At 48.3% G+C, this 17628-nt stretch overlaps 7 protein-coding genes across 7 annotated transcripts; 2 read left to right on the plus strand and 5 right to left on the minus strand.

The window, feature by feature from the left end:
- Positions 1-607: 607 nt before the first annotated feature.
- HD556DRAFT_1448911 (pyridoxal phosphate-dependent transferase) lies at positions 608-2761 on the minus strand (the record flags this gene model as incomplete). The annotated part of the gene is made up of 12 exons (XM_041307508.1): positions 608-670; positions 728-818; positions 872-1138; positions 1189-1270; positions 1326-1416; positions 1474-1564; positions 1625-1813; positions 1884-2170; positions 2238-2250; positions 2303-2353; positions 2407-2451; positions 2604-2761. The coding sequence occupies 12 exons, from the start codon at positions 2759-2761 to the stop codon at positions 608-610; spliced, it is 1428 nt and encodes a 475-aa protein (XP_041154622.1).
- Positions 2762-4130: 1369 nt separating this feature from the next.
- HD556DRAFT_1247087 (DHHC palmitoyltransferase-domain-containing protein) lies at positions 4131-6045 on the minus strand (the record flags this gene model as incomplete). Its single annotated transcript, XM_041298665.1, has 8 exons — positions 4131-4237; positions 4302-4435; positions 4522-4677; positions 4728-4864; positions 4921-4955; positions 5008-5038; positions 5092-5774; positions 5826-6045. The coding sequence occupies 8 exons, from the start codon at positions 6043-6045 to the stop codon at positions 4131-4133; spliced, it is 1503 nt and encodes a 500-aa protein (XP_041154623.1).
- Positions 6046-6278: 233 nt separating this feature from the next.
- HD556DRAFT_1247076 (uncharacterized protein) lies at positions 6279-6648 on the plus strand (the record flags this gene model as incomplete). Its single annotated transcript, XM_041298664.1, has 2 exons — positions 6279-6478; positions 6531-6648. The coding sequence occupies 2 exons, from the start codon at positions 6279-6281 to the stop codon at positions 6646-6648; spliced, it is 318 nt and encodes a 105-aa protein (XP_041154624.1).
- A 191-nt stretch (positions 6649-6839) lies between these two features.
- Positions 6840-7968, minus strand: HD556DRAFT_1247029 (defective in Cullin neddylation protein 1; the record flags this gene model as incomplete). The annotated part of the gene is given in 6 exon segments (XM_041298656.1): positions 6840-6919; positions 6974-7028; positions 7076-7278; positions 7330-7463; positions 7513-7707; positions 7724-7968. The coding sequence occupies 6 exon segments, from the start codon at positions 7966-7968 to the stop codon at positions 6840-6842; spliced, it is 912 nt and encodes a 303-aa protein (XP_041154625.1).
- Positions 7969-9320: 1352 nt separating this feature from the next.
- Positions 9321-10191, minus strand: HD556DRAFT_1312862 (uncharacterized protein; the record flags this gene model as incomplete). The annotated part of the gene is made up of 2 exons (XM_041300729.1): positions 9321-9970; positions 10020-10191. 2 exons carry the CDS (start codon positions 10189-10191, stop codon positions 9321-9323), a joined length of 822 nt encoding a protein of 273 aa, XP_041154626.1.
- A 1832-nt stretch (positions 10192-12023) lies between these two features.
- Positions 12024-13249, plus strand: HD556DRAFT_1410172 (uncharacterized protein). The gene is made up of 3 exons (XM_041304143.1): positions 12024-12222; positions 12288-12438; positions 12513-13249. The coding sequence occupies exons 1-3, from the start codon at positions 12029-12031 to the stop codon at positions 12942-12944; spliced, it is 777 nt and encodes a 258-aa protein (XP_041154627.1). The 5' UTR covers positions 12024-12028; the 3' UTR covers positions 12945-13249.
- A 294-nt stretch (positions 13250-13543) lies between these two features.
- Positions 13544-16697, minus strand: HD556DRAFT_1410175 (uncharacterized protein). The gene is made up of 5 exons (XM_041304144.1): positions 16558-16697; positions 15999-16503; positions 15517-15938; positions 14202-15456; positions 13544-14150 (listed from the first exon to the last, which is right to left on the minus strand). The coding sequence occupies exons 2-5, from the start codon at positions 16342-16344 to the stop codon at positions 14032-14034; spliced, it is 2142 nt and encodes a 713-aa protein (XP_041154628.1). The 5' UTR covers positions 16345-16503; positions 16558-16697; the 3' UTR covers positions 13544-14031.
- Positions 16698-17628: the final 931 nt, after the last annotated feature.

Here is a 17628-nt window from a genome sequence, read left to right on the forward strand (position 1 = left end):
GGACCGATGGCATTTTTTTCGGTTGACTTCTGGGTTTGTATTGATAGAAGTTGACCCTACGAGGTGCCTCACATTTTATCCATGACATGATCATCTATCTACCACCTTCACAATTGATTTCTATGTAGAAAGTCCCTGCGTGCGCGACCCCGCGTATATTCTTCCTTGATTATCAAGAACCGATGTATCTCGTGATATGAAACTGTACTTGTACTGCTACCGTGGCTGCCGACACATGATGCATGTATGACGTTTGAACGGTCGACCATTTGTTCTTCGGGGACGAGGTCACCGTGTATAACGTGACTTTTGTTAATTACGGATCTCAGCTGATTACACGTTTTCCTCCTGAATGGCAACCGAAATGGCACGCGAACATGTGCTCAAACTACACTGCAATATTCCCGCTCAGCTGAGACGCCGCAGCGTCAATACAAGGGAAGCTTCTATATTTATGTAATTTGACAGGTTCACGCGGCGACTGGTTTAGAGGGACTGAACGAGAGATAAAGGAAGCATTCGCAGAAAACCTATGTATTAAGTACAATGTACCATATCAACTGGGCTCTCATCCTTCTACCAAATCAAAGTCATACAACGCCATTGATCAGTTGTCAAGCATCTCTTTGAAACCTTTCTCACTCTCGACTTCTCCTGGGATGTCGTCAAGCTAAAGATCAAGCAAGTTTCATCGCGACGTTATTAACTCCCTGTTAGAGGCACTTACTTGGTCAAGGTCAGAAAGGCATTGCCCGATGATTCTGATGGCCTTTCGAAGGTCCTCTTCGAGTATCACCAACGGAGGAGCAAAACGAACACTGCATCGGACAAAGTTACAGCAAATCGAAGGAGAAATTATCAAGTCACGTACATGTTGCAATGGGTTGGCTTCGCGAGAACACCTCGGCTCTTCAGTAATAAGCAGAATTGCCATGCGGTGCGGCCTTTAGAGCTCTTCTCTTCGTCGATAACCACAGCATTGAGAAGTCCTCTGCCCCGGACTTCTCTGACCAAAGGAGAATTCAACGCTACGATTCCCGCGCGGAATATTTCACCGAGATACTGGGCACGATCAGCGAGCTTCTCGTCTACGAGGACACGCAGCGATGTCATAGCGACAGCACATCCCAGGGGGTTCCTAAGTGGCGATGTCAATATGCATCCGAGAAGACCATCGAGATGACGCACCCGCCGTATGTGCTGCCGTGTTCTCCAGGCTGGATACAATGCATAACCTCTCGGTCCGCGAGAACCGCCGAAACGGGGTACACTGAAATATTGGGTGTGAAAACCCCCGAGGAACAATACTATTAGAGGCTACTCACCTCCACCCGACAGTGCCTTGCCGAGTAGGACCATATCCGGCCGAATGCCTTCGTGCTCACAACACAGCATCTTGCCTGTCCTGCACAACCCCTAAAGTGTTAATGAGTATATGAGTAATAATTCTCAGGACTGTATAAGGAAACAAACAGTCTGGATCTCATCGCAGATAAGGAGGACATTGTGTTTGGTACAGAGCTCCCGAACTTTAGCAAAGTAACCCCTGGGTGGGACGACGATTCTAGAATGGCAATGCAGAAATTGAGAACCGAATTCAAAGTGAACTCCGTAGAGAACGCACCCTGCCTCGCCTTGAATTGGCTCTATCAAGAACGCGGCCACGTTTTTTCCATGAAGTTCGAGAGCACGTTCTAGATCGGAAATCTCTCCATAGCGGATGACACTGATTCCGTCATTATCCTTGTAAGTGGGTCCGACACCCTCGAGGTAGGGGCCGAAGCCGGCGCGGCTCTCCGGATCGGTGCTCATACTGGCCGTAAATTATGAATAAATAAGGTCCCGAGCGGACTTCTTGAAGGACGCCTCAGCGCCAAACACACCTAATAACCCCCAGGGTTCTTCCGTGGAAATTTCCAGCAACACTGAGCACAATAGCTTTCCCGTCCGGCACACCCTTCTTAAGGTAAGCCCATTTCCTAGCAAGCTTGACAGCAGTCTCGACGGCCTCGGCACCGGTATTCATCGGGAGAACACTTTCGTATGAGAACATTTGTGTAATCTGCTGCGCGAACCTCCCAAAGACAGAATTGTAGAAGGCACGAGATGACAGAGTGAGTTTCTGTGCCTGCTCTACTAGCGTAGCAACTATCTTTGGGTGACAATGACCCTAAAAATTTGACCATGTTCCAGTCAGCCCATCCCCCCAATGCATCGTCTTTTTGCGGGTGACAAACCTGATTGACGGCCCTAATAAAGATGTGTTAATGAGAATGCCTATGGAATACAACGGAGCGCCTACGAGTATGCGGACAACATGTCGATGTATTCTTTGCCTTCCGGGTCCCATACCCTGTAGTCAGCAATGAGCTAAAAGGAACCATCCGAATGGCACAAGTCCCTCACTTTGCCCCTCGCGCGGAGTCGAATACTACCGGTAACGGATGATAACTATAAGAATTAAGCGTTGGCATCAGTATGCATTCGTAACGCTCGAATGAATGAAGTCATCGACGATTTTAGCGCTGAGCGACTAAATGCGATTTTGACCACAGGTCTTTCGAAAAAAGCGCTTATTGGCTTGGGAAACACGGAAAACTTACTTGTGAGCGCCGTATTCATGCTCCATACTGATAAGCGATGCTGAAGTCAGTTGGCCATTGGCAGTGCTGGATGTGTGAACACCATTCCCATTGTGCTGCTTCAAGACCTTGTGGGTCGTCGTTTGATTGAAGTGCCCGTTATCGACAGTTGGAGACATTTTTGAGATGCAAGTACGTGTTTGTGGGAACAAAAACTGAGCAACAAGAGTGCTTGAGATAGCGGGAGAGTAGGAAGAAGGAGCCCGACGACGTGTGAGTACTTGAGTTGTCTCATTTTGGTCCGCCCGAGACAGGACCCCGGTCGGTCCCTATGATCAAGTAGCCTGACACTCCGCCCTTGAAGGTTGCGCCTATTCCGTGATGGGCTATATACTCGGAGTCCATCCCCGTCGGTGGCGCTTCATTAGAGAAACCTTCACGTGGAGCCACTTGGTGATGCTCCGAACAGACTTTGTTGTTGGTCTAATGGTATTCTACAGGTACGTGTACTCCATGCGAGGATGAGTGCCACAATTCCAAACATCAAGTTGAAGCCATCAGCTCGGGCACTGAAATTAGCGTGTCCGAATTGGTTGTTAGGGTGGCGAGTCGCATCATGACATTCAATAAACTTTTGACTTATTGGTTCCCACTCACGTCGACAACCCCTGACTACACTCATTAGACTGACATCCACCCCTCCCGTATCTCCCCGAAATATTACATGACTTACATAAAGTCATAGACTCGTCGGGCTAATCGGGGACACTCAGGTGCGCTAGTACCTTGGTGTTTTGACCCCCGTTTTTGTAACCATTCAAATTTCAAGGTATCTAATACGTCCGAATCGCTTTGAATCAAATGATAAGCAATAGAGCCAGTCGACGTGGCAGAGCCAGCTACCTCCAACACTCTTATCCTCTACCAATCACTTTCCATTCATATCTCATCAAATCTCGGAGCACTGCGAACCATTTCGGCTCGGCTTCATTCCTCGGCCAATTGACATACTCCCTATGCGTCCCTGCCAAGTCGACAGTGAGAGATAGGGGTGCCAGACCTCGCACGATCGTACCTCGATAACATAGTTGCCCGTTTTGCCCAAGCGTAATCGGCACAACTTATTCCGCAACAGCGAGAAAATAGCTGGCTATAAGACTACCTAACGTCGACGGTGACGGGAATAGTCATGCGTGTACCGGCTAGATAGACCATCGGAAGAAGGGCTAATCCACTTTCAGACTAGAGGACTCGGAGCCTATCGTGCTCTAACTATCGCTGGCAACGACGAATTGGCCAATGGTCTCCTGCTCTCATTCGTCGTGATGCCGTGTGCAAAATTCGAACCACCAGCAACAAAGAGAACAGGAACCAGTGAGCATTGATATGTAATGTACAACAAAAAGATGTTTCTGCATAGAGGATGTCCAAAAATCCGCATATCCAATCGAGAAACCGACGTCCGTCCTGGCCAAAGCCTAGTTTTGTAAATGTGGTATCATAGCATGTAGTGCGTGCGTAAAATCTGCAGAAAAAAATGGGCGTATATCATCGCAAGTCAGAAGGCCACTCTCTCCTTCTCCTCCATCTCCCTTCCTTGTCAAATCGTGGGTTTGTGGGAAAGTTCATTCCATCGAGTCCATGACCGACTGGTACTGGAGAACCGTACCGCTTGTCAGAAATAGAAAAATCCGGGGTTACATCATGATGAAAACTCACGGAACCACCACCACACGTTCTTGCCCATGACGCTTTCCCAGTTTTCTCGACGGCTTCCTAGCCACCAGAGGTTACCCTCCTTGCCGATCCTGCCCCATTCCTTATCCCAACGTAGCCGCGTTCGTTTCTTAGCTCTGAGTATTCAGTCCAGAGCGCGCAATGAATGACCAAAAAATCATAAGCATGTAAAACGGTAAATAAATACAGATCAATTACGCACCTACATTCATACCAACGATGCATATGCGCCAGATTATCCTGTTCGCGCTCCTGCATCGACCTGAATCCAAGGGATTCCACAGTCGTTTGGTTCAACATAATCAATTGCACTTGCGTCAGGAACATGAGGAGACAGAAAAGGCCGAAGAGAGCTGTTCTGTGAAAACATGTCAGCGACTATGCCGAGACTATGCGACAATGACAGACTGAGCCAGTAAAACAATATATTGTGGGTTGAGTGCGGGAGCCGAGGGTCTCATCCACGACTTGATGTTCAGACCCAAGACTGTTGCGAACATCCAAAAGGAAAGTATCCACGCCCACTGCACGAAATTAACAAAAAACTCCGATGGAATATATCAGTGAATGACTGGGAGTTGACAGTCCTATCAAGTAATACCTTATGATTGTAAGCACCGACGCAATGCCCGACCCCTATTTCCGATGTAATTAACTGTCGAATATAAAAAAAATGATTCCTACTGACATGGACAGTGATGGTCATACTTTAGAACGCACTAGTGCCGCAAAACGTGAGAATACGTCGTCATCAACAAATCGTTCCACTTACAGTGCCACAAGCTCGGCAATGATGTGTACGAGGAGGCTTGATGATTCTGTCTCTATTGCAGAAACGATACTCAGGGGTAAGGACAGGTGTCGTCGACGGCCGTCGCGCAAACATGGCTGAAGACGCATCCAAGTTGGGGTTGCCGAGGTTCTCGTGGGGTGGGTGTAGTGCAGGACCCGGGACGTGCACAGATTCATGATTGGCGGGTACGTCCACGATGTGTGCTTCGCCAGGGGTAGCCGTGCCTTGATAATGAAGAGTCGGATGATAAACCCTGTCTTGCTTCGTTGCTGCTGGAACAGCGGGGTGTGTCACAGGTACATTATTCCCTGAATTTGATAAGGCCGAGCCATGATTAGATACGTCGACTGCAGGGGACATAAGCTCGAAAGACATTCCACGAGTGTCATTGAAAGTAGCAGGCTGCTGCGCATGTGTTGGTGGCTGCCCAGGCCGCTCAAGCTCTACTTTTTCTATAAACTTGAGAAAAAGCAATTGGTGAAGATGTATAACGAAAGACTGAATACTGCATACGTCTGCTGGATACCCTGGTGATGTGGTCACGACCTGAGGAAACGCAAAAAGGTTTAACGAAGCCAGTACCATTGAGATCTGCCGACCAACCGCGAAATACGACCATAAAGTCACCAAGAGAAGGAAGCTGAATATTACCAGAAACACGACTAGAACATACACTCAGCGCTGACTCGGATGGGATGCAAGGATGTACATACTGCCGGTAGTCAGACTTCCCAATGCATTCTCATTCTTTACAATCATATCCTTACAGAATATACCGACGTACACATAGCTTGTATATGCAATCAGAGCTAATGTCAATATAACGGCGAACTTGAGAACAATCCAGGGCTGGGGTTTGTTTCCTCGTCGGTTGCGTGCTCGTGTGCGTGCCTCTTCTACGACACCGCAACATGTTCGGTCCGAGCTTGACATGAAAGGATGTGATCAAACCGGTGGAGCAGAATCTGGGTGCACTGGCTGGCCCTTGCGCAGTTGTTGAACGTTCGAACAAGGAATATTGGATGACGTAATCTTTAACGTTGCTTTAGCGTGGCTCCAATTTTATTAGTTTTACTTACTTGCATGAGCTCATTGTTTCATCTGGAACGCTCAGGTCCAAGTTGGAGCGTACACGCTGCATACACGCACCACGTCACGCCACCATCATGACGCGCCATCTATCTTCGAACAGCCATTCGTATATTCATTTTTCCATCAATCCACCATGCACAGATGCTCTAAAACTCAGGAAAGTGATTCAGGATGGTCTAGCAGAGACTTTTGGCATCACAGCCTCTGGCACCTATCTTGACATCCTCTGGATCGCTGAAAGTGGCTCAGAGATCGTCATACGCCTCTCGGAAGAGTCAGTCTCGCGCATAACATTCATTTCTCTCGGTGACAAAATTTGACATCAGGGATGCCCCGAAACTGATGGCGGCCGTGGTTATAACACCTGTCTCTCCAATATTTTCGACAATCAAACAAACAAATTTCCTCCCATCCTTAACACCATCAAAAAAGAGGCTTACATGATTGCGATCAAATTCTCAAGCTCAAGTCCTGCGGCTGTTGCTCACAATGAACCGGGTTTTCCCTGTTCGTTGCAAAGCGCGTCATTGGACCGATGCAACGGTACACCCCTTTCTTTCCCATCGGTATATACGACGTACTTTGCACGGGGAATGATATTCTACAATTCACGAAGTCATCTCGCTCGTTAATAGTCATGTCGCTTCTGGGGGCGGGACTTTCTCCGTTGCCCTTGCCCAAGCCACAAAATCGTCTATCGCTGACGGCCATGCAGCTGCGAAATATGTATGTCAGCATTAACATTCAAGGACCGAATGACCATTCCCACCCTCGGCATCATGTGTCAAAAATTGGGAATCAATGGCGCGGATGAAATCAAACAGCTGTTATTGATCAGTCGACGCCAAGATTGTCTCATTTGAGCTCTCACCATCATCCACGTGTCTTTGCTCACACCCTTACCCCCTTTCTCCGTCAAAAACTGGAACCACCATTGCGTGTGCTCATCTGTCCATCCAAAACTTCCCTCGCCGTCCATATCTATATCTTCACCTGTCAATTCGTGTTTTAGCGCACCGCCTGTCAGACCTGTTGGAAGTAATAGATTCCAGAAAGCCAGTGCCGTGTCGATCGCTAAAATAACAATAATTTTCTCTGCTGTTTAGCGGTGTGATCCGTGCGTACCGAGACTCCGCTGCCCTTCCGTCCGAGCAAAACTGAACGTGTGATCGTATACCTTGTGGAAATAGTTTGAGTCAGATCCCAACTTTGCACGCAGCCGCGTCAGAGTATCTTTCATGCCGTCAATTGTATCACACCTGCGCAGCAAAATTAGTTCGGCTGTCGACTGAACGTTCGCATGCTGACCCAAGTCGTGACCATCCTTCTACCCAACCTTTCTTGTTCCACTCTCCAACTCTCGGAGATTTTAATTCGTAAGCTACTGCGAGTAGAACGACATTCTCTGGATCTACTTTGAGATCCTGACACAACTGAATAGTCCCGTCTATTGAAATTTCATCTCCATTGGGATCTGTACAGACGTGGGTATTCAGCGGTGGTCTGGTGTAGGCAATACTCGCCTTTGTATTTCTCGAAGAGGGCATTCAATTTGCTAGTGGAAGCCACGGTTGTCCTACCTCCGCCCTCTTGATAATAAGCGTCAATCGCCGCGTCAAGCCGTCTCTGGTGCTTGTCAAGATACCGCTTTGCATCTTTCGGACTGCGCAATCGAAGAAGATCAATAACTCGGGGACCCACAGCTCGATCGATCGGAAACTCACGATGCGCCTGTGATGGAGCAAAAGTCTGATAGAAGAGCATCCTTGGAAGTTTTAGACTAGCCAAGGGATATGATCAGAATGACTGGTATATCATGGTAATATGAATTGATCCAGGATGGTCGAACACTGACCATCGTAAAGTGTGCGTCGCGGTGCTATCGATCGTGCCAACTTGTGGTGTTGGTTCGCGGTTGGAGATAAGCGGGTATTTCCGGGCCGCTGAGTTTTTGACTGGCCCCGATGTAATTTTTTGGTTATATTCAATCAGGGATTAGTTTACAACTTCCATTTGATCGGATGTGATGTAGTACCTCCTAACTGTAGAAGTACCCTCCCCGCATTGCACAGCATTGGCCAGCTGGCAAGTAAGAGTAAGTACCAAGGCAGCCTCATGACAGCCATTTTATCTCCCGGATTCACTAACTTCACCTCCATTAGTATGTGACTTTTGTGAAATGACACTTATCTCCCCTTTCTAGGTGCCTCGTGGCTGATTCCCAGCGCTTATCTCATTGTACTGCTTGGCGGATCATGTATTAAATGAATCATTGGGGCTATGTCATCATTCCTTCCATTCCCCCACGAGCCGTCGTCTTCTTTATCGATCGACGGACATGTGTTGGGGTGCATCTCATCTCCTCGCCTCTTTTATTTCGGTCAACCCCACAATCCCGTTTCGAACGGGCACGGAATATTCTCAAGAAACATCCTGAATCGTGAGAATAACACAGGCACGTGCACCCTAGTGGCGAGGCCTGGGCATCTTGCACGATCGGGAATCGGTCCGACAGCGGGGAACGTGAATATCCAAATAAAGTATGCCATGATCTCATTCCAGTCAAGTCCCAGATCCAGAACCGAGATCTAAACGGACGAGATTAATACAAGTCATGCGCATGCCCTTGGCTTTGTTCCTAACGGATCCCCGAGGGAAGGATCGGATATTTGCCACAAGTGTGAAACTCGGTTCAGGGCGTTCTCCGGATCTCTTTCCATCGTCCGGTGCCTGCTTGCATTATGTATATCTGTACGTATGTGTATACTTTCCGGCAATCATCGCAATCCGAGACGTATACCTGCGTATATACCCAGTCTAAGAAGCCTACTTGACATCGGGAAGCGCCGGATTGAGCTCGTAAATAATTACAGGACAGATAGACCGTGGGTTTGCGAAAAAACCTCGCCGATAATAGAACCGTTATACTTCGTATAACCTCTTGGTATGTGGTTGGTGACTATGGTATGGTGGGACGACGTTCATTCGGCGCGCAAGATTGTCAAGAGTCCAGTCTCATAATAGGTCATTCATCGGATCAACCGAAGAACCCATGTCACGATCTAAACTCATTCGTTAGCTTCACACAACTTTACTTGGTATGGTCATCTCACCCGTCAATTTCGAACAACGATTCGCTTAGTATGCTTTCCTGCTCGCCGGCGATCTGCATATGGTGTTGGCCTCCGCCACGCATCATCAGAGTCTTCTCGGTAATCCTCTGTAGGAGGAATTTCTACTTTTGCACCAGGAATGGCATGTACGTCATGAGGTGGACTACGTAAACCGACGCCACCATGATGCGATTGCGAGTGGAGATTGAGAGGTGGCTGAGTTGGTTGGCTGTGAGCTGCCACGGGAAACATGGATGGTGGCTGCGTGGGTGTCGGCATTGAACGGGAAGACCGGGGTTGCTTTGCATGATGGGGATACGGTCCCATCGGCGAATCAATCGGAGAGTGATGCTGAGGGTGTGGTGGAAGCTGTGGCCAAGAGCGCGGTACACCACTTTGTGCTGCTTCCCTAGTTTTGCTGCTATCCTCTTGTTGTGGTACATCGATTTCTACCCGAACACGAACGATCTCCCTTCCAGCTTGTGCAAAGAACGCGCGTTCCTGTCTTTGAAAGAATCCACTGGTAGGCCCAGGTCTCATTTCTGCAAAGTTTGCTGGTGGTGCAGGAGGGAAAAGCGCCATAAGTTCATGACCTGTAGGTGGTGCAGGGTACTTTCTGGGTGTAGAACTACCATCCTGAGTTAGGTTGACATCTGGATGCATATCAGAAGTCAAAGTGTCGGATGTTCAAGTTGAACTTACCACGAAGTGAGCTTGGAGAGAGAGGACGCCTTGGTGCGCCTGATTGTGGTGAAGTATGATGAATTATTGATGATTTGTGGAGAGGACTATGATCTCCTGCTGTTGTTGTGGAGGCGCTTGATGGTGGGGAGGGGGAGTGCTCTGCGACGGGACGAAGATGGAAAGAAGACATTGTGTGGACAGGTGAGATGAAGGGAAAATGGAAGAAGAAGGATCTTATATAGGTTGACGAACCGAAGAGATAATAGTGGCCGTAATTGATCGTCCTCTCCAACTTGAAGGAAGAAGGAACGCGGAGGAACTTAATTGGAAGAATCGAGTCCATCCCCAGCGAAACTTTCAATATTTGATTCCGGGTACGATGTAATATAAATTCTAAACGGGTACAAAAACGTCACTAGCACGATATTTCATTAAAATTTTCTCTTTTAAAAGTAATCTTAGATTGATGATATCTTGATGTATGTAATTCCGGACCATACAACGTCGAAGTTTTACCTCGTTTTTTATACCTGAAATGGTAGCGCCCTACGTAGACTTTATCTGGCAAGTACGGTATCACTAGCTGGTATCCTGTCCCTCTACATTTAATTTATTCCTTTTTTTCTTTCACCCCATGGCCAAAAATTACAATGAATTACCCCCCTAGAACACTAATGATCGTGCGAAACTAGGAATCTTCTATGATGCTGGGAATCACTTTTCGCAGCTATTTATTATTGAAAACAACTCGTTTCAACCCGACATGTCGATTTCCTCTCTCCGAATGACACAAAAGGCAGAACATCCCGATCCTTCTCATGCTCGTATCGCATATCTCCCGCATCTTCGAAAAAAAAAAATGGTGTCCACGAGGGTCCACCATATGTATACAAGTGCCTGGGCCCCTCTTCGATACCAATGTTACAACCACATCCCTGGGTTATTGATCGGCGGTTCATTGCGTGCCTCAAGTCTTCACGTCTTATTGGATATCCGGACCTATGAGAACTCAATGTGGTCGGTCGAGTCTGATAACCGCACCGTCCAAAAATGAACTTTGAGAGAAAATAATCTCACCGTAGATACCGAAGCCCTGCTATCATTTACGTCCGCAGGCAGATTGCTTTCCAATCAGCTCCCAGGATTGTCTTCCTCAACGCTGTGTTCGCAAGCCCTCGGGTGCCCATCGTCACAGCTCCTGCAGGCACCCTGTCCAACCGGGCTACTACCACTAGTAGCTGGATCAAAAGTCACGATCACCGGGCTTACAACCATGACGATGGGGCTTTGATGCGGTCTCGGCGTCATAAGCAGGGTTTATGGCTATTAGACAGATACATACCAGATGGGAACAGGTGGCGCTGGGAACCGTATCCGAAATGCATGCGGACTGAGGCGCGAGCGCAGTTGTAATGTAGTCAGGATGGTGATAATTACCCCTTCACGAGCGCCAAACCTCAGCGAGCACTGAGTTGGGAAGATTGAGCTTCTTCGCATGTTGCCTTTTCCTAATGCCTGCGCATGGGGGGAATAAGTCGTTATCTGTGGAGCCATACCGTCAGATATAGGTCTATGACACTCAATAGCAGGGCGTTTCATCCAGATGAACGCGAGAGTCTACATCCTCATGAAGAGCCAGCGTCTTTATTAAGGGCTTCCCTTAATGAGCGGCTCTGAGTTAAAGTATACCATGAAATTGAAAACCTCCCAAGGGTCATTGCGGGCTAGTTCTAACTTCTTTTATTCCTCCATCATGCGTCACTTATCGTCAGGCCGTCGCCTTCTCAATAGCGGGTTCATGGAGTCACCTCCTAAGGAAGGTTCAAGATCGACTCCAGGGTCCAGGGTGCCGATGTGCCGAGGTCATTCTCAGTTCCACTAAGAGCTAGCTTCTCTAGTTCGCTGGCACGCTTCTAAGTTCTAAGTTTGAGGGAGGCAGCATTGAGTTGGTCCGATCCTCAGGCCCTTACGTAAGATTTTCTCAAGGAACCAAAGTTTGCCAAAACCAAAGGCCAAAACCAACCACCATGGTCGAGACTCAGAAAACGCTTAGCACAGGGACTTTGAATCTACGTTTCATGCAAAATGCTCGGAGAGCACAACAATTATCCGGTGTCGATGTCGAGCTCGAGAAAGCGCACGTTAAAGATGAGGCCGAATGGGAAGTAGCGCCTGATATTCGTAAAGCTTGGGGATTGGTGGATGGGTCCAACTCAGATTCGTGAGTTGCGCGTAGTTGGAATTTTGTGTCCTTATGGCTTCAGCGAACTTCTTTGCAATGTATAGAAATGACGATCTATATGAGAGGTCTTATATGCCTTTCCTCTTTCCTTCTGCGCCTGGTCCTGGGGAAGACAACGGCACTTCATCGTCATCGACGTCTTTTGGCGGTATGAAACCGCAAGGCCGTCGTAAATTCAATAAACATGGAGAAGAGGTGAGCACATATCCGCGGTACCCCAGGGTCATATCCCCTTAAGCAATGTTCATTCAATTGTCCCTTATCATTAGTCATTCAAACCTCCAGAAGTGCGGCCCGCAGCTACAACAGTAGCAGACGTCCAACCTGACGAAAAGCGGAAAACCAAGATCAAATCGATATCCAGCTCAACTCACAGTAACACTTCCGCCAAGCCATTAAAGAAGCTGAAGGAACCGGCGAGTCGGGTGATATACGACAACAGCAGTGTTGGCGTCGACCTTCGGTCCTCCTTATCTTCAAACCGCACATCAGTAGCGAAGTCTACTGTTAGCAGTGACAGTAAAGCGTTCATGAAGCCCGCTGGCGTAGATGATCCTTCTATCACCCCTGCGAGTAAGGATGCACCCTCAGCTTCAGCTTCTGCCTCTTTCGCACGAAAGGGGAAGAGAAGACGGGAACAGGATAACGCAGAAGTCGAAACTGCAGGATTGAAGAAGAAAACATTATCATTTGTCGAGTGATCGGACCGTTGGAAGCACGTGTATGTCATGATCGACCCCTTGGCACTCGCGCATGCTTTCTATTGCTGTCACTCCTGGACGCAATTACTCCGCATGAACTCCCAGTCTATGTGGCTATCTACACGCACACGCATAGGTGATCATTATCATATGTTTGCTCGGAATATCGATATCCATCAGCACCATATTTGCTCGATGTTCCACGCTTTCAATACTAGAATTCGGAATCTGGTCATATTGTCATGCCTACTTATAAAAAAAAATCTTATCGCATGCGAATTGCATTGCTGGAGTGATGCCCTACTGGACGATGTTGACACGGCCAACTCAGGAGAGGAAATTTTCATATGTGAGATGGGCTATCTGACGAGATACGATGTGCTACATGTTGCGGAATCACATGGAGCAGTGCCTTGCAATGTGTTTGAGAAATACGGTTCAAATCCCTCGCTCGATTCCTGAGAAAGGTAAGACGTGAGAAGCACTGGGCTGCGCTTAGCTTCCCTGCGGGCTTTCCAGGAGCGGTGAACTGTTTCACTCATGAGTTCCGTTGCTGGTGTTTCATTTTTGGATTTTAATAGGTGGTGGCACACTCCGCGGCGGAACTGTATGGCAGAAAGTGTCAGTCTAGTTGCTTCCGTTGGGTCGCCGCATGCACGATGCAGCAAGTACGTTTGCAACGAGCAGGGTGGTACCAGGAAACAGGCGCGCGTAATAATATTACCATTACGATTATCATAAAGTATTCAATACCTTTGGGGGTATTATAGACTCAAGCGGCGGCCGCTCCCAAAAGGCAAGTGGAACAGATTTCCTACGTGTAAACGGTCGTATGGCACGATGGTTGAAGAGATGTAACACCGCTTGATATACAGCTTCTATTCCTTCCGCCGACGTCGGTGCCGGGACATCATCGATGATCCACCTTATGGCATTCCCGGAACCGGAACCTTGTCACAATCTACTATCTTGAGCCTACGTCCCGTTTCATATCTGGATGCGGTATAGCCTATCTGGCCTCATGCTCTCGTTATATATGCTTTTTCGCTCTTGCCTACATAAAACTCTGGCCAGCGTCCATTCCACATCATCCATCAAGGACTGCTTTCAAAAATAGGCAAACAGCATTAATATCAACACCTCCTTTCGTACTTATGGAAATGAGATGCAGATGTGACAGATTGAGATAGTGATAATCCTGTAATGGTATGATGCCTCATGTACGCTAGGTTGGCACTGATAATGTAGTCCGGTTAGCTTCTCGGCTATAGTGATATCGACCGTATGAAGGCGGACTCGTCGTCATCTTCGCTTCCAACTCGCCCCGCTCATTGACTCCCACACCACGCCCAGAACTCCCCGTCCCCATCCCCAACTCACTCGACGCAGAAAAATAAGCAGAGCCAGTCCCAAGCGAGTTATTCTTGCTCAACGTAGACGCCATAGAAGGCGTCCATCCAATAGACGAACGCGGAGACGCGGGTGCATGCATCTCGGAAACCGAACCCCTCGAGAAGCGCGAGCGACCCATCGACAACCCAGCTTCTTGAGACCCGAATGACTGGATGGTAGCCATCCGTCGTACGAAACCGCCCATTATGGGTATCAGTTCGTCTTCTTCTTCACCCGATTCTATGGTCGTTAGCGACATTCTAGGTTCGATGGTGTCTCCCCGCGCTATATCTGCCGCGGACGATCGGGGTTGTTGGGTAGGAATGATATTATCATTAGCAGCAGCCGGCGGTGCGGGGTTGTTGTAAATTTCCAGATAGGGGTATGCCGGTTCTGAGGCCCCATATCCGTAAGAATAGACAGAGTCAGAGTCACGGCTGCCTGCATCCGAGTCCATCGCCAATGGAGAATCAGTCCTATTCCTGTGGTCCCCCATCGCACGCACACCCTGACCGTCTTCAGCAACGCCCACGGACTGATCTAATTCCGACGCACACGGACCAAGACCAGTACCGTCGGCAAACACTTCCGTGCACTCCTCCCAGGCACCGGGTGTTGTATTCGTATTCAGCAAGATATGTTCACTCGGCATACCAGTACGGTTCTGCCGGCGCAGCGTCCGGGGTGTGACTGTGTCGGAAAGATTATTGTGCCTTTGACGGTCTTTCATTGATAGCCGCAGATTCGTCCAATTTCGCCATATCCGGTTAGAAACTGGGGGTGCGGGGTTGGAGGATTGTGTGTGTATGGCTTGGGTGTGGGAATGAGAGGGGGAGGAAGAAAAAGAGGGGGAAGGCGCGAGGGTGATGCTTGAATTAGTTAGTGCTATTGTCGAGTCAGACCTTCCTAGTCCAGCTCGAGTCTGTATTAACTTGTTGAAGTTGAAGTGCGTTCCTGATGGCGACGGGTCGGGAGTAGATACAGGTGAGTCCATAGTGGACACAGGTGAGTTTACAACACCCTCCGAGGTCATTAATGGCGGGTAGTAGTACGTCTCTCTGGTATATCTCGAAGGATGCCTCGCTTCGGAATACGCTCTCAAGAAGTAAAGGTACAACAGCTGCATGAAAAGAACGCTCGTCAATCAGAAACACCATAGAAACTTGAACACGAGACTTACGATAATGATTAACGTAGCAATAACCCTTAAAGATGCAACAATTATCCAAGCTGCAAAACTCGCAGTGCGACATTGCCTTGCTGTCGAATCCCCAGCGATGGCAACTGTCGTTGACCACGAAACATCCATATTCCACCCACATCTATCCACAGGCCTCCATATCAAAATAAGGACAAGATTCGCGATCGACATCGCGATTATCAATACAACAAAAGATCCTCTTGAGATCATCCTCGCAGCACGAACGAACCTATCTCCGTCTTCTGGAAGAAGCGGCATAAAAAGCGTCACGACCACTCCCGCGACACTGATACCAGAAATAACGCAAAGCACGAGCGCAAGCGTGGGTATGTGCACATCGCCCGTAAGAGCCGTTTGAAATGCGAGGGAATAGCGAATCGTGCAGTATATAGCCCATATACCTGTTAAACCAAAAGATCATTAACATTGGCTCGAGACACACAGACCGAGATGGGGTATACCAAGAACAACTTCAAAAACCCCGCATATCCACTTTAAGCGACGAAGTTTTGCTTTCATGAACCGGTCTTGGAGGCTTTTACATTCTGCTGCTGTTATCGGGTCTCCCGTGAGGTCAAGACCAAGGTCCCAGTGTCGTGGACCGTCTGGATGAAGTGGTTGGCGTGAGAGCAGGTCATGAAAGGTCGGGGTGTTGTAGGTTGAGGATGTAGGGTTGTGTAATTGTTCTTGGGCTGTCGTGAGCGAAAGAGTACGTGTATGTGTCATGGGGGTAGGCGTAGTAGGCATAGCATTGACGAGTCGTTTGTCTGATGTGAAAAGTGCATTGTGCAGATCGAGTGCAGTCATTGATGCGTACGTGAAAGTCGTGGTTCAACAAGAACCAAACCCAAAAATTTCGTCCAAGTCATATCAACGAAAACAAACAAGGTTGGCTTCGACGCATGGCTTAGTTGAATTAAAGCGTGATTCTTGGAGACGCTAAATTAATTGGCCCATTGAGCCTGGCTTTGAGCCTTCCATCAGGGTCTGGACCATTGATTGTAACAACAAGCGACTTACCTAAATTACTTTACTTGTCTGAACTTTCTGCTTCAAGGACTCGAGAGCCGACCACGTTGTCACTAAAGCTGGTCGGTTCACTTCGCGCGACGGGCAGTAGAGGACCGTGTCACTAACTGATTCAGGTTAACGTTCAAGTTCAAGTTCAGAAACGTGCCTTTACTAATAGTGCTTCCATCTGCTTCTTCAAAATCAGGTTCGTCAAATGCAATCACAATAACGTCACTTACTTACTCATTTTTGTTCGTGTTAACCAAATATCAGATAAACCTGCCAGTCCGACTCGGATATCATTAGTGTGGTGTGGCAAAAGCAAATCGAACCCATCCCATTCCGACTATATGTACCGTTACAACTCCCGAACCGCATCGTTCGACTTGTGGCCAAAGCTACTAACTAGTATTCGGTTTGGGTCGGTCATTCGCTTAGGAATCCCTGCAATGCGTGTGGATCATCCAAAAAAAACCGTTCCATTTTTCGTCTCACCCGAAGCGCAAAAATCGCTATCAAGTTTTGTTATTCGGGTTGGGAGTACAATGAGCTGGCGGACCGATGCCCCTTCCAATGGTCGAGGATGTCTTGTTTAAAGCCTTTGTAAAGGCAAGGCTCGTCGACGAAACTGGCGCTTGGATAGTTGTGGAGAAAGGTGGAAGGACAGATCGAGGAGTTCAAGTTAGCGCTGCTGGCCAGGCAGTTTCGTTATGGGTTCGAAGTGCTCTACCCGAACTTCTTCCAAAGACATCATTATGATCGTCCGATGAGGAACTATCTACGGAGAACGTCCCCAAAACACGAGCTCCCACCAACTTGAAGGATCCGCGTCCTAGCCTGGTCCCGTTTCTCCATAGTCTGATGGCGACAAACGGTATACATGTTCGATCTCATAGGACCAGCTTGCCTATACCATAAAGTTAGATCCTCACTGCCAGGCAGCACGTTCCTTGATCGTTTGTTCTACCCCAGCTCCTTCAATGCCCCATGATACGTCACCGTCCTCCCTCCTCCAAGCCTTTTGAAATGGTGCGGACAAAGTGAAGCCACCGAGTTACAGGGGCACAACCCTGCAGGTGT

This window comes from Suillus plorans (genome assembly GCF_016647745.1).
Source record: "Suillus plorans strain S12 chromosome Unknown HD556scaffold_81, whole genome shotgun sequence".
Taxonomy (NCBI): Eukaryota; Fungi; Basidiomycota; class Agaricomycetes; order Boletales; family Suillaceae; genus Suillus; species Suillus plorans.

Excerpts from the sequence above, each read along its gene's own strand:
- HD556DRAFT_1410172 (XM_041304143.1), top strand. The coding sequence starts at position 12,029 with ATGGTCGAGACTCAGAAAACGCTTAGCACAGGGACTTTGAATCTACGT. Across the intron at positions 12,223-12,287 it reads GATGGGTCCAACTCAGATTC|AAATGACGATCTATATGAGA; the intron begins GTGAGTTGCGCG and ends TGCAATGTATAG. Across the intron at positions 12,439-12,512 it reads TCAATAAACATGGAGAAGAG|TCATTCAAACCTCCAGAAGT; the intron begins GTGAGCACATAT and ends CCTTATCATTAG.
- HD556DRAFT_1410175 (XM_041304144.1), bottom strand. The coding sequence starts at position 16,344 with ATGACTGCACTCGATCTGCACAATGCACTTTTCACATCAGACAAACGA. Across the intron at positions 15,457-15,516 it reads TTGCTACGTTAATCATTATC|CTGTTGTACCTTTACTTCTT; the intron begins GTAAGTCTCGTG and ends CTTTTCATGCAG. Across the intron at positions 14,151-14,201 it reads ATATCACTATAGCCGAGAAG|CATTACAGGATTATCACTAT; the intron begins CTAACCGGACTA and ends GAGGCATCATAC.